The sequence below is a fragment of the Mycteria americana genome, chromosome 1, assembly GCF_035582795.1.
Source record: "Mycteria americana isolate JAX WOST 10 ecotype Jacksonville Zoo and Gardens chromosome 1, USCA_MyAme_1.0, whole genome shotgun sequence".
NCBI classification, from domain to species: domain Eukaryota; kingdom Metazoa; phylum Chordata; class Aves; order Ciconiiformes; family Ciconiidae; genus Mycteria; species Mycteria americana.
The window spans coordinates 74,661,671-74,681,783 of NC_134365.1; the positions used below are offsets into that span (position 1 = coordinate 74,661,671).

At 38.4% G+C, this 20,113-nt stretch overlaps 1 protein-coding gene across 43 annotated transcripts in view; it reads left to right on the forward strand.

The window, feature by feature from the left end:
- The window catches only part of SOX5 (SRY-box transcription factor 5), a 723,931-nt gene that overhangs the window by 487,154 nt on the left and 216,664 nt on the right, over nucleotides 1–20,113 (forward strand). For all 43 annotated transcript variants that reach the window (XM_075506020.1, XM_075506208.1, XM_075506234.1 and 40 more), the window contains one exon: nucleotides 10,544–10,754. In XM_075506020.1, the coding sequence (XP_075362135.1) occupies nucleotides 10,544–10,754 (211 nt within the window). The remainder of the gene's footprint in view (nucleotides 1–10,543; nucleotides 10,755–20,113) is intronic.

The window sequence follows — 20,113 nt, forward strand, 5'->3', positions numbered from 1 at the left end:
TGATATATTTGGCATTGTCTGATCAAACACCATCCTCTGTTTGAAGTGCATAAGATCCAAATAAGATTGATTCCTACTCTGTAAACATCTTCTGTGGAACTGACTTTCTGTGAATGTCTTTATTCTGTGTTGATAAACACAGAATATATATATTTCCTCTTTTTTTATTGTTATTTCCTGTGCAGAACTTCCAGAAGATTGCTTTCAGAAAAAGAAATAAAATGATACTAATCTCTATGGAGGCAAAGATGATTTTGACAGTTACCATCCTGTAAGTCTAGTTGTAATCTTTTGAAAAGCAAGAGAACGAATACATGGTAAAAGTAAATAAATAGATGTGAAATGAAAAGGCTCATGAACAATATAAAACATATATAAAGCAGAACATGATTATTTTAAAAGTGTAGTGGATTTAGCCACACACCTACCCTTCATGAAGGATATGTGCAAGATTCCTCATATTAAATGTGTGGGCTAAGATCTTCAAAAGTATAAAGAACAAATAATTCCAAAAGGGTTGATTAGTGGAAGTTGCATGGAATTCAGTCCATAAGTATGCATGTGTTGCGAGGTGCTTTCTTCATACAGTGTTTCATGCATCTTATTCGAATGTTCCAGGTAAAGTAACTCTAAAAAAGAAAAATGGTAATACATTAAGTTGTTGAGAGGAGGGTAGCATGATGTACAATATGATTTTATTTAACTAGTAGAAAGGGGCAGATATACTGAATGTCAGAAAAAGATGGGTACCTTCTTTGAAAAGCCACAAAGGCAGAGATCGTTAGAGGAATTCCTTCAGTAGAAATGAGGAAAAAATTCCTAGGGCAATATACTCTGCACAGGTGGCCTTCATTATAGTACCTTTTTGCTTACCCTGGCCTGTCAGAGCCTCCTAGTTATGTCGCAACGTCTAGCTCTTGCGTTACTCCGAGGTGGCTGGAAAAAAAGGTGGACTGAAAGGAATATGGTTATGGTAGTACTTTGCCTGCTGTAACCTGTCTAGTTCTTGGTATGGGATTCATAGGACAGTGAGCGCCTGTAGCAACATTTTAGAAATATGGAGAAATAAATATGTTGTTACAGAAGTTAGAACCAGTGAATTACAATACACTCATTAAAGTTGGCAGTGGTGCACCAGGCAGAAGAGAACCGTAGTATCAAAGGAATCAAGGGGAGACTGCATGGCAGGAAATAATCAAATGTAAAATTACAAACTGATACAGCTGGATAAAGTAATCCGAAACACAGATAATCAATGGGAGTAAGGCACTTGGAAAACAGTAATGCTGAAAAAGGTTTAGGTGTGTTGAAACAAATTAGACAGGAGCTTGTCATGCAGCAAGGCAGCAAAAAAAGGCGGCAACAAGGAGGTAATTGTCCCTCTTCTCATAACTCTGCTGAGATTAGATGTGAAATAATGTGTTCAATTCTGGCCACGTTAGAGAAGTCAGCAAATTGGAGGGATTTCAGATGCAAGCAACAAATTATTAAAGAGTTGTAGGAGCTGATTTGTGAGGGAAGACTGAAAGAGGAAAGGCTAAATATGGGCCAGTAATAACAAAGTAAATATATGCTAACTGTCCAAGAAGATGTGGATGGTACAAGCTCTAACATGGAAAAGGAATAGTCCAGAGCGCTGGAAGAAGCAGCTGTATAAGAAGAGTTTTGGGCTGAAAGGAAGCAAATATGAGGCAATGTTTCAGAGCAGTGAGGTTTGGGTTTGGGTTTTTTGGGGTTTTGTTTTGTTTTGTTTTTTAATTGTGTAGAATATTTGTAGGGGGAATGGGAAACCTCACTGTCTGTCTGAGACATTTTACTAGCCCAAATGAAACAACAAGGGACCACAGCAGAGGGCTGAGCGTACTGTTTTGTTACATACCTGCTTGAGGTACTTGGCAGAATCACACTGCCTCGGTACGGACATGAGCACAGGCCCTTACGGGTGCGGGATATTTTCCTTTCTTTTGTTCCCCAGTTTGTAGAGTTGCTCTCTTCAGACAAGATATCCTCCAAATTGTCCTCAACACAGAGGACGCAGTTTTGACCACATCGTACGTGGCTTGTCTTTACTGTCCTCTCAGCCACCCAGACAAAGGCATGAGGTGAAGTATGTCTGTCTGGTACGATTTTTTTGTAGGCTACCAGAGAACAGATGAGGTGATCGTACATCCCTTTCCCGTCTGAAAACTGTGGTGAATCGTAATGTGAAAGCTGGGTAGCTGGGAACAGCCCTGGAGCCATTGCTAGCCTTTGGCATTCCTTTTATTATATCACTAAATTCTGTTCACGTGGTCCTCTCCTCTTCTCTCCAGGAGTTAGCACAGACAATGGGTTTGTTTCATAGTAAGAAAGCTGGTGATGAAACTGTTTTTTGACACTTAACATAAGTTTTATAACACAATACCGGAGTTGTTGTATGTGGTTAGCAAGCTTGTATTTTCACAAAGATAATAGTTTTATACCGCATGATTTCCAAACTAATAGAAGGATTTAATGTATGCTGAAGACTCTACCAAGCTGTTTTGATAAGTAGTCTTATTTTTTGTTTAGCAAGGTCTTAAGGGTGATCTTTAGTCCCCCAGGGAAGAGATCATAAAAGTCTTAAAAGTGCGTTTGCAGAGTTTTATTTATTATTTTTAAGCATGAAGATTACTAGCACGAAGATAACAAGGCTGTTATAGTACAACATGTTCTTTGTTTTTGCAGGTTATAGCTAACATATTAGGAGTTCTCAAAATGCCAGTTTTGTTTGTCAAGTATTTTGAGAGCAAATAGATGTAATCCTATATTACATTCTTAAAATGAGTTCTGCTGGAGAAAGAAGCAGTAGGAGAGATCTGGTCCGAGGATGGGCGTCAGGAATTATGTCACTAACCACATTTACCCAATAAAAAGTAGTTGTTACTATTTTACTATATTTAATATCTGTATTCTGTAGAAAGATTTGCAATTTAGTTTTATATATGGGGGAACGCTTCATTGCAAGAAATGAGACAAAGAAGTGGGCTAAAAATAAAACCAAAATTTGTAGCACAAATAAAATAAATTTAAAAAACCTGTTAGATATCCAATATAAAAAGGTTCTAAAATTTCACTCACAGGGTTTTCCTCATATACTTTTTACTGCAAACAGATCCACAGTTTGTGTATAATTCTTTGATTTGTAATAAATCAAGTAGAAATGGTGGGATAAGCAGTAAGGAATACTAAACTTGTGCTGTATGTTTGGGGATGGGCTGGAATGCAGAATAGCCAGAGGAGAAAAAATGTTTGTCTTAAAGCATCGGTTATCAGATTGTGCTCTGTACTGTAGATGGTCTGATAATGGTCTGTTGAAGAAGTGCAGAGAGTCAGACAGTCACACTGTGCTGGTTCCAACTCTTTATTTTCAGGGACTTATAATGAAATCAGTGGGAAATAAATTAATATATATTACTCTGCATTTTCAAAAATCACTAAGCACCTCCTTATATCTTTAGGTACTTTAAATCCTTGAAAAATCTGCTCCTATGTTCTGTAAATCACAGAGGGTAAAGTTGGGAATCAATGCAAAATAGATTATAAGTTATTTCTTTTGTGTGAACGCAACTGAACAGTTTCTTACAACTCATCTCCAAACCTTGCAAGTGCTTGAAATTTTCTCTTGCTTGTGCAGTTATGGCCGCAGTCTGAGTGTCATGGTATTTGGAAAAAATCAAAGTACATTTCAGTGTTACTGTCAGATATTGTGGGGTGGCGCTTGATATATGGGAGAGTTCCCAATTTCCGCTTTCAGATGATTGGGCTGTAGTACACCACAGAGTAATGTAAGAGCTGACTATTTATTGCATCAATAAAAATGAAAATACAACCGCCATGAGGCGGTCCAATAATCTCTAGGCTTTTTACATCAATTATATAAAATGTCCTAAGCTGCAGGAAATATTTATTTGTGTCTCAGCTTTACATATGGAGGAAAAAGGTAGAAGAAAGGAAAGTGTCTGATGTATCAGTGTTCATAGAGCAGATGGTCTTCTTTTTGAGCTTCAAATCATTTTCAACCAGGTTCATAGATGTCAAACACTGGAAATACCTGTTAGTCTTCCCATTGAAACCTCTGCCAGTATATCTTCTGCTTCATCAAAAAGAGGTCATTAATTAGACACAGCAGTTGATGTCAAATAAATACAACCTGAAGGACAAGAGATAGTCATGATTGCCAAAAAAAAAAAAAAGCAGTACCAAGCAAAGTATTAACATTTTAGAGGGAGAGCTAGATATGATCAGGATTCTGTAAATCTGATAATTGGTATATACTTCCAGAACATGGGTTATGGAGTCCCAAATACATCATCTCAGCAAAGCCAAAACAAGATTTGACTTGAATCTATTTTGCTTGACTGTACCACGATCACAGTAAAAAGAAAAAAATGCACATCTCTATTTACTGTCTTTAGTTCACCTAATTCAGGTAAAATTCTTACTTCTCTGCCATGATGACCTCTTCAGCTGACTCTTCAGATCCATTCATCAACTTCTTCACTCTCCATTATATTTCAGATCCTCATCATCATTAAAACCACAGTCCTAGAAAAAACAATCTATATAAGAATAGCTGTCAGTTTGCATGGATCTAATTGTAGAACCATGGCCTGTGGATGTATATCTTTCTAAGTTCGTTTGTGACACCCTTCAACGTCTCTTTTATCCCTCCTTGGGTTATGTGTTCTTGTCAGTTCTTACTTCCTAACGGTGTATTTATCCTCTTCCACTTTTTTCCCCCTCTATGCCCTTTTACATAGTCTCCCTTTTTCTCACTATATCCTCCACTGTTTCTTCTAAATCTCCATGGGATCATTGCTTTCCACCACTGATGAACAACTTTGCTCTGTGAAGTAAACCTATAGACAAAAGACCTATTTAAATGTAAGATAGAAGCAAAGAAATTCTAATGTGTAAAAAGAACGGTGTCCACTGGGAAGCCTTGTGGAATATGTATTTCATCTTCCTGAAGGTGCCAGGTTGACAGCCACCATACAGGTTCATGGTAATATCTGCCCTACAGCCCCTATGGCATAGAATGTAGAAGGAATTTTCCAAATCACTTAAGTGATTTGAAGATACAGTTCCCATTGAAAGCTGATGGCACTTATGCTCCTAAAGTAAGTTAATTACATTAATTAAGGCAAAGATTGTAAATGGAAGGTTAAGAAAAAATAAAAGATCATTCTTGATTTGTGAATATTATGTGTATGTTTTGTTTCTTTTAAACCTTAAGAAATATTGGAAATGTCAAGTTTGGTTTTTCTCATAATTGCTGGTGGACCTCCTGTGAGCTTTGGGAGTGTTTTTATAGCTTTCAGATTTTCACTTGAAGTATCTATGCTGTTGAATCTTAAACATAGATATTCATTTCCTAAAAGTTTATTAAGTAAAATAAATAGCAAACAGTACTAAACTGCTTAAGAATCATTTGTCTTCAGAAGTGTGAAGTATTCTGTTTTCTGATTATCTCTTACGTCATACTGTTACCAGCTTCCTGGTCACTATGGAGACTATAAAATAGATAGGCCTACATGTCTAATGTAGAAAGCAGAGCAAAAAAATTTGCTTTCGTATCTTCTTTACACATTCTAAAAGAGCAAAGTATGGGCAAAATTCCAGCTTTGGAAAAAAAGAACCTGTTAGGTTGCTTTTAGGATCACAGGCTTCTTAAAATCAGACAATATCAGTGCTTGTTTTAAAGACACAAGTATTTTATTCCAGGTGTTTTTGGCTGCAAAGCCAGAAGCTTGATTCTCATAATATTTTTTTTTTCTGCAGATGCGGCCTCCTTGCATACCATATGGTGGTAATTAACAGTTTCAGACTTAGTTCTGAGTTTTCTTCTGCTTCGATTATTGGTTGGTTTGGGACAAAATTTTAATGTCACAGAAGCAGAGTTTTCTGTCTAGAGTTTACTTGCAGATAGGAATAACGTGCGTCCCTAGATGAGGAAGGAGATGATATCTCTTTAGAGCACGAAGAGATATTTTGGAAATCTCACCAAGTACAACCTGTTTCTTTTCCTTAAGTGTTTCACTGTCCCTCTGTAGAACTGAAAGAGGCCTCGGTTGGACCCTGGAAATGGAGAGAGACAATTTGAAAGATACAGTTGGAATGAATAGTTTCTTTTAACAGCAAAGTGTTTGCGCTTTTTATGAGAGCAAGGGTAACATTGTGTAATCTTTAAAAAAGATATTGCTCAGTGAGGATAAGTCCATTGTCCAGTGACATGACTTTTCCTGTCAATCACAAAGGTGACAAGGGGGCTAGATTAAGTAAAGCTTGCCCAAGATTAACAAAGGAAGATTATTGACCTCATCCTGAAAGGGCAGAAGCCTGTTTTATCATTAAACCTTGGAAGAGGTATTTCCTCCATAGGTGGAAAGCTGTTTGGCAATATAGAGGCAACTTTCTTGTAAATGAACAAGTCTACCTGTGGATTCTAGCTTGGAACAGAAGCAGAAGACGTGAAACGTGGGCCAGTCGGGGGTTTTTTTGTTGCTGTTGTTGTGGGGGAAAGAAGGGCCCTAGGGTGTTTGATTCGGCAGGATCTGTGTAGGTCCTTGTCTGCCTTTCCGAAGTGGGAAAAGCAAGCAGCAGCAGCATCAGGTGTTGGTGAGTACAACCCCAGCTCCGAGTTCGATGAAATGTTGTGCCAGCAGGCATTAGCAGAGCAATTCGCAATGCAAATGAACAATAGAGCCCCATCCATGAAGCAGCTGCTAACTGCATAAACTGTTACCAGGATTAACAGTGCCAGAGGCTGGAATGTAATCAAACTTGAACAGGTGAAATGGTTACGCAGCTGAGGGAGACTGTTCTCCGGTAGAAGACTCTCTGTTTTTCCGCTGTTTTGGTGACTGAGAGATAGGTCTGTTGTGTGGCTTGATGGACTTCATTTTAAAATGTCAGTAGTAGATATTTAGGTTCTTTAATACCACGCTTCACAGTGGTGTTGCTTTTCTCTCAGTTAACTGAAAAAAGCCATGTGAATTTGTCCTTTCAAGAAAGGAACCTGCTAAATCTCACTTGTTGGGAGGGAACTTCCTTCTCAGGGGATTAATTTAGAACTGTTGCTGACATCTCTCTTTCTTGCCATTAAGGACTTCTCTGAGTGTTTTCAGGGGGATAGCTAAACTCTCATACATAATATCAGAGGAGTTTCTTTGCTAAAAGGTTTTTAGCTTTATACAACCATTGACATGAGTAGGCTTTATGTGGAAGTATCCTTTCTTTTTATGTGGTTAAAGTAAAAATCCAGAACCACTGAAAGTTCTTTTTCACTTTCCCCAGCAATGACATAAGAAAGAGCAAAATAAAACAGAGGGACGTAAAGCGAAAGCCAAGATAACACTTGAGCATTTCAGGTTGTTGTTCTGAATGACAGACTAAAAAGATCATGGACAAGTGGGGAAGGCAGATTCTCGAGCTGGTGTGCTAGAGGATACATGTAGAACTGTCATCAACAGCAGTAGCTGATGTGTGCCCTCATCCGCTGGTACGGAAAGGAGAGGATTCCTCTTAGATTGCAAATCACGCAATGAATGTGTGATTGCTACAGATCTTTTTGAATGAATAATTCACTGGTGTACCATAATTTAGCCCACTGAGATGTGATTGCAGCTGTTCCCCTACTGTATATGTGTTTTGATTAAGTGGAGTGTATCTTAAACCCCACAAGTGTATAAATAGCCCATGTATGTGATATGCAAACACTGCATACATGCACACATAACAAGAGCAGTCTAAGGAAACATTTTGTTTTGGGGATGATTACTTAGATGTATATTTTAATATATAATTTATCTTTTAAAAAAATCTGTGTAGAACACTTCTGGTTCCTTTTTTGTCCAGCTACAAAGTCTTCTTAACTGTGGTACCATATAAATGCTTTCAGCCAACATTGTAGTATCAGGGTGTCTTTGTGTTATTAATGAGTTTATCATTGCAAGACCTTTCCAACATAAGAAATTACTTCTTTTGTGCCTGTTTTACAGGTAGGAAACTGAAATGCAGAAACAAAAGTGACTTTTTCCATGTTTACACACAACATGTAAAACAACAAGGAATTAAGGATCCAGAGTCATTTCATGATGCTTTACTCACAAACTACTCTCTTGTCCTCTCCCCCTCACACGTCCTTTCCCCAGAAAAAGAGGCAGGGAAATTTTAGTAATTTTGAAAATACTTGTGGGTCCCATTTGAATGCCAAGCAATTTGTGATTTTGAAAATAACCTTGTATTACCTTACATATTATGCAATCTTGTTATGCTGCTTCTCTTATAACAAACTTGTCGTATACTCAGAATATATTTGTACATATAAAAACACTTGCCTGTACCCAAAATGTACATGGAAGCAGTAATGATGATTCCTGAGGTTTAGGCAGCTGTTACGAGTACTTTGTGTCTGTGACCAATGTGTGGCATACACAGAAACACAAGTGAGTGTCTTTGGGGCCCACTTCAAATAAAACCAAGAAACTAGTTCCTGGTAAAATTAGAAATTATACTGTTCCTGTACATATTTGATGGTATAGGTAGATTTAAGAACTGTAACTAAGGATGGTATTTATTTGGCTTATCTGTCTTCAAAGTGTGAATAAGAAAGCAGCTTTCAAGATATTTCCTCTTTTGGCCTTGTCTGTAGGAAAAAAATTACCACTTGGTGGTAACAGGTTTGAATGTTAGATAAAATCTGAACTGATGCTGAAGTTAACTATTTTGCTCATCTAGGCCAGTGTTCAAAACCAGTTTATTCAGGTCTGTATATGTGAAAAAAACTACATTTGGCTCCAGCTTATTTTTGAAGTCCAGTGTTGGCAACTAGTAATTTTCCAGGTGCAGAACAAAAATGGAGGGAGTTGCAAGTATAAAAAAGAAGCATTTCTGTTGACTAGAGTAGGAAGATTTTTTAGGGCTTGGTCAAAAGCTCATTGACGTCAGTAGAAAGTCTCTCATTAACATCACTGGGTTTGGCTTTTGGGGCATATGATGGCCCAGATTGTAATCTCAGTTAAATCCGATTCTGTTAGGGAATTTATTCACTAGTATAACGCATTCAAGCTGCTCGAAACTGTTTGCACTAAAAGTTTTCTTAACCAAAGGTAATCTTTTTGCCAAAACGAAGTAGTCTGTGAAAAAAACCAAACATTCTTTACCTCATATCATCTGTGTTTATTCAAATTCTAGTGAGATAATTTTCAGCAATTTATGTTCTATTTATGAAAAGACACAATTTTTTCTGAAATATTGGGGTTTATTAAACCAGAGACACCAAAAATTCCTCAGGAAAAAAAAGATAAAATTATAACACAAATAACTAAAAATAGTTTATGTGTTGCTTTCATACCCTGTAAAATGAAAACAATTTAAAAATTAAGACTTTTTCAATGAAGTCTGTAACTCAGATCACTAGATGGTCCAATGACTTTTTTAGAAATAATATTCATTAAGCATCTGGAATACAAAAATGTAAGGAAATAGGATAATGAAAAAAAAACCAAACTCTGGAGAATCTGATCAAAATAAAAACTGTTCATGTTTGCAGCATTATATTATGCGGTGTATGTACTCTGCAGCAAGCTTTGTTCGGAGACATTGACCTAAGTTTTGCAAGGTATAGATGGCATATGTTAGCAGAGGAAAAAAAGGCTTTCAGAGATGTGTACAGAAGGGTAGGGTATAAAAGGGACATAAAAGGGGAAAGGAATATATGCAGAGAACATTGCTTTATGTTGAAGGAGGTGTGGAGAAGAAGGCTCTCACATTAATGAAGGCAAGTTTGAAGATGCTGGAACCAGTTTTGGTTTCCATTAAAATTAATGAGTAGACCTCTATGGACTCTCACGTGAGGAGGATTGTGTGTATGTTCCTGGAAGTCACAGAGTTTTGCCATTGCGCCGCCAGTGAAAGTCATTAGGACCACCTTTGTGAAAAATACTGTCTTTAAAAGAAATAAAGATATGAGATGGAAGAGGAGAATAGAAAGAGAATTAGAAAACAGAAAACAATTGCTTCATCCTGTATAGATGGGAAAACTACTTGAACTGTGAGTTAAAATAAGTCATATCGTGAAGGGCATTTAATATTTGGTTACTATTTCATTTCTTACAACAACTACTTTATAAAAAGTCAGGAAATTAATGGTCCTTGTAAAAATTGAAGATTTTTTCGAAAGACAGCTGTAAAAGAACAAACAATTAAAGGTAATCAATACCATTGTTATTAGGAAACCTATGAGTACAACACTTCTTCTCAATTAGGGAAAAACTGTATTTTATGTTTCTCTCCTGCAAGCTGATCTTTGTTCGCTTCAGCCTGTAATCTTGGTTTATGGTTTATGGATAGGCTTTGTTCTGGGTGTTTTTGAAGCATTGCATGCCTTTTTAAAGGTTTCAACAGAAGAACAAACAGCAATGAACTCAAAGAACAAAGGATTGTTCTTTCTTTCCATCTTTATTTTTTTCTTCTTTAAGAAAAGAAATAAATGTTTCATCTCGTTTTTCTCCCCTTTCAGGAAGTTGATGGCAATAAAGTGATGTCTTCATTTGCCCCGCACAACTCATCTACCTCACCCTTGAAGGCAGAAGAAGGTGGGCGTCAGAGTGGAGAATCATTGTCCAGCACAGCCCTGGGAACCCCTGAAAGGCGCAAAGGGAGCCTAGCGGATGTTGTAGACACCCTTAAGCAAAGAAAAATGGAAGAGCTCATCAAAAATGAGCCAGAAGGTAAGGCCTGGGAAACTGGCCAAAATTTTCTGTTTTCTTTTCTCCAGATTCTTTGGATATGTATACTTTTTAATCTTCCCATTTTCTGCTCCATTTGCTTTTTCTTGCTAGCAAAATCAAAGTAAAGAACTCATAGTTCTTGTCTATATTAGAGATAAATTTCAGCAATATCCCATTATAGCTAACATTTTTAGCTTTTCCCAAATGTGAGCCTTTGTCTGACGCAGTGGTCTTTTTGTCACAGTTGCAACAGACACAGCAACCTCCTCAACATGGGTACAATGAACACTGTAATTTTAACAGCCTGGGGGTCATTTACACCACTACTCCCCCCTCCCCCATTTCTAGAGCAAAAAGAAGTGTTATCAGCAATGTCAATTTTTTGGTGAAATTATCTAGTAGGCATGTCATTATTTGAAAGGTAAGAAGTTAAATTTGGAATTCATGAAAGCTTTTATCTGGAGCATGTCCTATCATGTCATCCTCTATTTATCTGTAGTGCAGGTACTATACAAACAGACACAGTACAGGCTTTCTCTGCATTATGTCTGGCCAGCAAGTTTCAGCCTTGGCGTATAGGTATCATCTCTGCAGAATCAGTTTCTTTTTGAGACTGTATGCCCAGTCGGTGACAATGCCACTGGTGCTCTGTGGGCTGAGACTGAGACCGAACATCTCGCCTCTGAGAAGCCACAGAACAGCTTTCCTTTAAGTAAGATATTCAATTCCTGCCTATTTGGGGCAGAGTCAACCCCATGACTGGAAGGTTCTCACTGTGTTCCCCATAGGTACCCAGCATGCATATTTACAGCTAGATTTCCAGGGGACTCTGAGCCAGCTGATGTTGTGTGAACGTACTGAGCCTTATTCCCTAATGCACAGTAATAGGACTTCATTTTCATTTACACCCGCCTATCCTGTTGTAGAAATCTATTGCAAATGTTTAAAAGCATGGCGCTCAGAGCCCACCTCAGTGTTGAAGCATGAATTGACAGCACCTACGAGAAAACTTTAAGACAACCTGCATACTGGAATGAAAATATGGATGCAAACACAGCCACCCTGTCACATACATGAGCATGACAGGATTGTAAATTAGTCTTCTCTTCTTAACTGGAGCACACAGTAAGGGTCTGCTGGGAAACAAATTCTTTGTCTAAGCATTTTTTTAATATTATGTGTAATCATAGCATTTCATTTTGCATTTACGTTGACTTAATGGTCAGTGCCATGACCTACCTTGTGCCTTTGAATGGAAAAGATCTTTCCTGTGTATGGTATGGGCTGGGGGGGAAGGAGACCAGACTTTTATATTAGAGAGAGGAAAGAACGGGGGGTTCTGGGCAATGTATAAATACTCTGTTGAGTAAGAGGTTGTACAAGCTGCACAGACTCCATTAAGGAAAGGCCACAGATAGACATGAGAATGGTTACAGAGCCTGTGCATTATCTCAGCTCTACTAAAATGAAAATATACAGTACAAAAAAAAAGACCTACAGCTTTGTGAAGAGATTGGGAGAGAGAGGAGGGGGAGCAACTGAATGTTGGGCTTTGCAAATGCATGCAACAGAAAATCTTTTCTTCCCTCTAGCCATTGTTCTATTGTCTTTCAAAGGCCATTAAAATGAACAGCAGGTTGTGATGAAAATTTCATTAAGCCCTAGTTAAATCATTATGAGGGTGCCATATTCATGTCTCTGCTTACTCCCCATCCAGGAAAAAATGAATAGGAAAGGTTTTTTTTTTTTTCCTTTCTCCTTAAAAGCGAACTAACAAAAGTTCAGAAGTTAGAAGAGAATGGGAAATGGGACGTGAAACAAAAGGAGGCCAGAGAGGTGAGCTGGCTAGGAAGAAAATTAGACTTGCATAAGAGCATTGAAAGGTGGTGAGGGGCAAATACATCATTTTGACAAGTCTCCCTCCCCCTTCCCTTCAGCCAACATGATTGTTTTTAGAGTGGCTAATTAAAAAATATACATTTCTGGGTGCAGATGGCAAGACTGTTCTTGGAGATCCTCCACAAATATGAATCTCTTTCCCTAAAAGAAGTATGTACTACTGCAAGCACAATGTCTTCTCTGTTTGAACTCCACCAGAAAATCTACTTATTGTCATGTCTTCTTCATGTAGACCTAAAGTAAACTTGTCAGTCATCACTGGTTGCTAGTCAGGTAACCAGCATATTAATCGTAGAATCATAGAACACCAGGTTGGAAGGGACCTCAAGGATCATCTGGTCCAGCTTGCCTTTCTTGGCAAAAGCACGGTCTAGACAAGATGGCCCAGCACCCTGTCCAGCTGAATCTTAAAAGTGTTCAATGTTGGGGAATCCACCACTTCCCTGGGGAGATTATTCCAATGGCTGATTGTTCTTATTGGGAAAAATGTTCCTCTTGTGTCCAATCAGAATCTCCCCAGGAGTAACTTGTACCCATTAGCCCTCCTCTTTTCCATGTGACTCCTTGTAAAAAGAGAGTCTCCATCTTCTTTGTAGCCACACTTTAAATACTGGAACATGGTGGTAAGGTCTCCCCTAAGCCTTCTTTCCTCAAGACTGAACAAACCCAGTTCTCTCAGCCTTTCCTCATACGGCAGGCTTCTCAGTGCTTTGATCATCTCTGTGGCCCTTCTCTGGACCCTCTCCAGCCTGTCCACATCTTTTTGCACAGTGGGGACCAAAACTGAACACAGTGTTCCAGGTGTGGCCTGACAAGTGCTGAGTAGAGTGGGATAATGACTTCTTTATCTCTGCTGGTGATGCCCTTGTTGATGCAACCTAGCATCCTGTTGGCTTTCTTTGCCGCAGCAGCACACTGTTCACTCATATTGAGCTTGTTGTCCACCAGGACGCCCAGCTCCCTTTCCCAGCCTGTGCTGCACTCCTGGATTATGTTTTCCCAGGTGCAAGACCTTACGCTTGTCCTTGTTGAACTTCATAAGGTTCTTGTTAGCCCACTCTTCCAGCCTATCCAGCTCAAATGAATTTCCCTGTGAATAAGGTAAGTTACAAGTGGGAATCTGTGGTAGTACATGTAGGTAACATGGCCATGATCACTGTATATTTCAGTAATAATTTTTAGTCTTGCTAGTTTGTGGAGCTTTGTAGGAGAAGACCAAGAATCTTGGTTAAGCTTTGCTGCATTATGTCAACAACAATAATACAATACTTTATTTCTCTTTGGGAAGAAAGGGAAACATTTGCACCAGTAGCTGAAGTTTAATTACATCAATTTCCTGTGAATCTTTCAAAGACCAGATATGAGCCAGATTCCCATTTCTCTATGTACTCAAAAGTTTATATATTATTTAACTTGTACAATGGGCTGTGTTTGCTCTGTTTTTATTATTTGAAATTGTCTTCTGAATTACTGTGGGAAATGTGCTTTTGAAGCATTCTTTCAAATGGCCTGTTTCTTCAAAACCAGAAAAAAGAGAAGGGCTGGGTAGACAACTTCAGGTCTTGATCCAAACCTCATATCAGTCAGGGAAAGGACTTCTCTTTTCTTAAATGGGTTTTGAGAACAAGTGAGGTATTCCAAAATACTGGTAACAGGTCTGACTGTTTTTAAGAACCTTTATTGATATAAGGTAAATGGTTTTCTTAAATTATGTTTGTTAGAAACTAAGAGTTAATACTTAGTAAATTTTGTCAGTAAAGGACAAGGATTTTTACAGTGTTACGAAACATACCGCTCAGAGTGCACGAATGCACACATGTATGTGTGCATATATGTACGCACCTACATGTACCCACACATGCTCTGACAAGGGAAGCATCACTGTTGATATAAATGGTTTCCATGTTGATTTGTTGTATATATGCCCTTGGTTAACGTCCCCCATAGGAAGCCACGCTACCTACTCATTCCGAAGAACTTTCCAAAAGCTTGTCACTTTCTTTTCCTCCTTGCATATGTGTATGGGTTTGGTTTTCATAGGGGTTTATACTTAGCTCTAAAGCTCCATGATCTTTTTTTTTTCCCCCTAAACGAGCCATTTTACTCTTGCTGTATGAAGGTATGTATGAAAGACTGACAATGAGTCATGCTGACACAGAGACATAGAGTGTTTCAGTGAATCTAAAACTTGTGGAATTTTACTCGTTGCTAATACAGTGCTCCTTTTTCTTCTCTCAAATTCTGCAGAAAATCCTTATATGCAGCTTTAGCATTACGCCCCCAAAGGCATAAACCTATTACTGAAGTCACACAATGTTATTTTACATGAAACATTCTGTCCTTTCTAACTTGAACTTCAGGAGTCAGTCCCCTTTTATTCCTGGTATACAATAATGAAGATAATGGAGTGGGTTTGGAGAAGCCTTATATACAGTGACAGACCTCAAGCCCTTGCCCCGAGGGTCGTCTGCCGACCATGGGATTTCTTTTGCAGCTAAAATCATTAGGCGAATGAGATAGATACAGGCATGTTTTTCTTCTGTTTTCTTAAGGCATCAGAGGATGGCAGAGACTCTCTGTCTGTCTGTTCTCTTCATTTGTAGAAATGAAATGGAAATCTCTTTGAAGTCACTGAGCTTGACACAAGTTCATGAAAGCAAAGACCAAAGCAGCCACTTAGCTTTTTCTTGCACTATTAATGGGATTGGATTGCTGTATTTTAATTTATGGCCTGTGCCTGTGGAAAATTAAATCTCTGAAATCTGTGTAGCCTTTCCTCTAAATGTATGGCTTGGCTTCTGGAAAAAAAAATAGGCAAACAAGTAAATACTCTCCTATTTTTAGAATAAGCCAGAGTACTCACCAGGTCTTTACATCTCCTAACTTTTAATTAAGAATCAATCTTCTTTTTCCCTTTTGGCAGTATATCTTTGTAACAGGTTATGTATCTGTCTGTTTGTCTTTAAAACTTACATACTGTATCTTCTGAGGCCAGATCTATGTTATTGTACAGAATTTGTAGGAATTCCGGATAAAAGGCATCATACAGGCATCTACCTGACCAGAGAGACTGCACATATGTGCATATGTGGGTACACTCATTCATCTGCATGGCTCATTCTTCTGTAATAAGGACCTGTGAAACTCAATTTGGTTTGGCCGTTTAAATGAATACTTTGAATTTTATATAAATACATGTACGCAGATATACATATATAAAGTGCATGTATTGGACATATATATTTAGACATATATATTCAAACATGCACACACAAGAATTATGTATATATAGTGTTTAATATTGTTCCTACTCCAAAATTTCTATCTTCTAGTCCTTAGGTCTTCTGAGCAGGAACAATTAATCTCAAGTGTTTAGTAAGCAGGTAATATATATGTTTGTAGGGCTTTAACAGGCAACGTGAGTACTAGAGCCTCATGTATTATAGTATGCTGCGATACTATAAGTAATTACTTTGTCGGAAAGAAAGGGATGAGAAAGGCCTCTTGGGCATGATTTTTGTCTTCTGAACATCCCCCGAAGGCTATTTGTGTTTGATGTTTAAGTTTACATTCTAAATCACAACACCTGTTCTTGTGGTAATTTAAATGGCTGTTGTTTAAGCAGTTCTGTAGTCTATAAAAGTGAACCATATTGAATTCAGGCTCTCTAGTTGAAATAAGATCCCAGAATATCTCCTAATATTGTCAAACTTTTGATCAACATATCTTGTAAAGAAATCAAGAGGTCTCCCTCTTAAGCCATAAAGTCCAAAGCAGACCCTTAATGGGCACAAGAAGGGAGGCCTTTGAAATGCAGACTCCTGTTTTTAAATCACATCTGATGAGATGGGAAGAAGTAAAGTGAACAGATTCGGGAAAAGCCTAAGGATACTCTAATTGGTTGAGGTTTGAATTTCTTTTATTTGGTTCTTTGCTGTCCCTTTGACAAAGTACGTGTTGAAGAGGCTTTGTAATGCTGTTCTACTGAAGGACAAACAAGGATACTTTGCAGTTGAGTACTTTTAAGTTTTGTTCGTACACTCCTGCTGCTGTGGAAGGATGCTTCAAGTGCATTGTGGTTCCATGTTCATCTATGCAGTCTGTCACCAGAAAATGTGTCTTTCCTTGTAGAGCAAGCCAGCATCAAATTTCCACGCACTTCTTTCAAAGACCCTGCCATATGGAATTGTGCATTCATATACTGCTGATAAAAATAAAAAATAATTAAAAATATTTTTAAAGATGAAGTTTGTGAAGTAGGCCTATGTGAAGAGAAGGCACTGTTAAATGCTGCGGTGGCTTAAACCTTTATTAACAAGTGCTTTAACTCTAGAACAGAGGTAGCCTAGTTTGAACCCCTGCCAGCTCTTACTTGCTCAAAGTGAAGTTTATTCATTTGTCACCTTGAGTTTTTAAGTGTTTTCCTTCCTAATAGTTTAGCCCGATAGTCACGGTTTATTTCAATGGATGTTTTCAAAATTTGCTTAGATTCCCTTCCAAGTATCTCTTGCTTACATCCTCAAAGGTTTGTAGCTTTTGGATTTTTCTTTTCTCTTTTGATAAAGGCATCTGAGGTGCTGATACAGCATCTTAAATATAGAAGAAAGCATAATGGTCAAGTGAGAGTCAGGAAACTTGTGCTTTTGGAGAGAAGATGCAGTCCCTCTCCCCCTCCCTATTTTAGAATGAAAGTCTTCTCTGATGGATCTCCATAATTAAAATTTCCTTCTGGGGTACATTCACTCTATAATAATGGACAAGCAGCAGCCAAAGCAGAATGCTTGATCTCTCATTTCCCATCTTTTACAGTGCAGCATATAAGTGGTTCACCAAGACAAAAATAATTATTTGGGCTCCTGTCTGCCCCTAATTCCCCAGGTAACCAGGCTCTTCAGTAGCCGTGATTAATTTCAGTAGGAGTTTTCAAAACTTGCTGCCACTCTTACCACCAGACCATTTTGATGTGCCTGTTGCCCCGAATGTATTCCAGCTAGATGAGTTTGCAGTCTGCCTTCATTTTTTGCACCTTTCTTTTTTTTTTTTTAAATTTACCCCTCCCCCGAAAAGCCATTAGCTTTCTAAGCTTCGTTTCACTCCTTGGATCACTGCTGGAGAAACCTCTGACCCAGACTGGTAATATACAAATATACACGAGGGAGTGTGCCAGCTCTTTCTGTATGCTTATGTGCCACAGCTTTTGGGGATGTCATTTATTCAAGAGTGAAGAGCGAGCCACCTGTTTCTCAGGCCTCTTGTCCCTCATATTAAAGGTTCAAGCCCTTGCTGAATAGTAACATCTTAATCTGGGCAACATACGCAACATTTAGCTGAAACCTATTTGTCGAGCTAGTGGGGTTTGTGGGATTTTTTTTCCCTCTCTCACCCCCGAGGCGCTTGTCACAACCGTGCATATTAAAATTAATCAGACCTCCCAGGCTCGTGTGACTGTGTGGTTTAACATGAAGAAGTGGATATCAAGCATTTGCCCTAATTAAATAGGCCTGCTTGGTTTTGTTCTAGTGGATACTTGGTCTTTTTTTTAATAAGAGCTGCTTATGGAGGAGGCACGGCCAGCTCTAGAGTTAGTGGAGAGCTCACTTCAAAGTTTTCCCCACCACCTGCGCCCAGGATGCTGAGACCTGAAGGGCTCCCCGCGTTCTTTCTTAACAGCACAATTTGCAGGAAGTAAGTGGAGGGGGAAGGGGAAAATACGGCCAAATGAGCGAGAGAGCGACCAGGGAAGGAGAGGCGAGGAGCTGGGACGAGCATGTGGATTGGCTTTTTGAAGTTGATTAAGATGACCTATCATCCTGTCTGATTAGCTTTAGATCTCAGTCTGTGCCATGAGCTATTCACAAGGCTGTCTTGTGTCTTCTGTTTACCCGAAGCAAGGGAAAGCCTCTAGGATGGCAAGGAGCAACATTTGCAGCAACTCCCACTTGCTTGTTTAGCTAATGAAGTAGCCTTGTAAAAACACTCTTAAGTTTGAAGCTGCGGCTTACTTTTATTAGTTAGGTGTCTGTTTAACGTTGATATTTTTGAGGTGGTTTGAACATTGCTAGTTTTACACAAATGTATGCATCTCCTGCATTGTGAATAAGCTGTACTGGGAAGACAGAACTGCTTTCATCATCTTTTCTTCTCATACAGTTTCATTGTGTTGTGGTTTCTCCGTTGCCTCAGGAGAAAACATGCTGTATGTGTGTGATTTCTATAGTGTAATGTATAAATTCAAAAAGCGCTCAAAACAGAGTAAAGAAGAGTTGGGGGCAAACCCTAAAACCTGTTAAATAGTAAGTAAGGCCTGATACCATTTAGTAATTCAACAAGTTAATTTTGGCCAAAAATAGTAGAAAATTTGGAACGGTCAACATTTTTAGACAAAATGTTTCATTGGAAATGATATTTTTTGTTTTTAGATGTTTAAGATGATTAATCTGAAAGACAAATGAAAACATTTCAATTAGGGTTAAATAAAACATTTTGGGTCAGGTGGAAACAGCTTTTCCCCCGACTTGGTTTGGCAGCTGAAATCAAAAAATTCAAACTAGTCAAACAAAAATGAGTTTCAAAACCTGGGAAGGTTTCGGGGGTGTTTTTGTATCTAACGACCTGAGGAGGACAAATGAGCAATTGTTATAAAGACACTTAAATGTACCTGAATGTCGTGCACTGTGGTTTTCAGAGTAAACTAATATTTTAGTTCAGAAAAGCTTTGAAATTTGATTTCCTCTAAATGTGCAAATTTCTATGTCTTCTGAAGCCTCAGTCAGAAAAGTTTTGCAGCACCTAGGACATTTTATTTTGAAACAGATTTTGGAAGTTTATCATACTTCGTGTTAGACATACTTGGCATGTCTTTGCAGCAGAAACCTATGAGTCTATTCTAGAGGGCCTAAAAATCTGCAGTCGTTACACCCCCAGAATTTGATTTTGCTTTCTATTAAAATTCTTGCAATCCAGTACGCAGGCAAAAAGCAAAGCTTTATTTATCTGTTTCCATAACAGTTCAAATTGTTGAAGTAAAACCCAGCAGGTAGGACGATACTCCATTGATTTAAAAATTTATTGCACGTCCGTGCACTAACTCGTTGCCATCTTTCTCTCTCTCTCGAAGTATTATTGTTATTCCTATTTTATTTTTCATTGCAAACCTTGGCACAACCCAAATGTAAAGAACCATATTGACACTGCCAAGCATCTGTCTGGTGCTTGACAGCATCATAGAAACCCTTCCACTGTTTCATCTGGGTTGCTATTGGTTATTTAACAACACAATGCAAACGGTGCAGTGTGGGTGTATATGAAATGGAAAGAAAGGTTGAGGTGGGGGGAAGGAGCCCTGTACAAGTAAATACGTCTTTCATCATATCTTTTGTTTGGTCTGTTTGCTGTGTGCTATTCAGTAGTCAATAGAAGTTGTTTGACGGCTCTGCAAAAGGGTAAGAAACCTTTTCTTA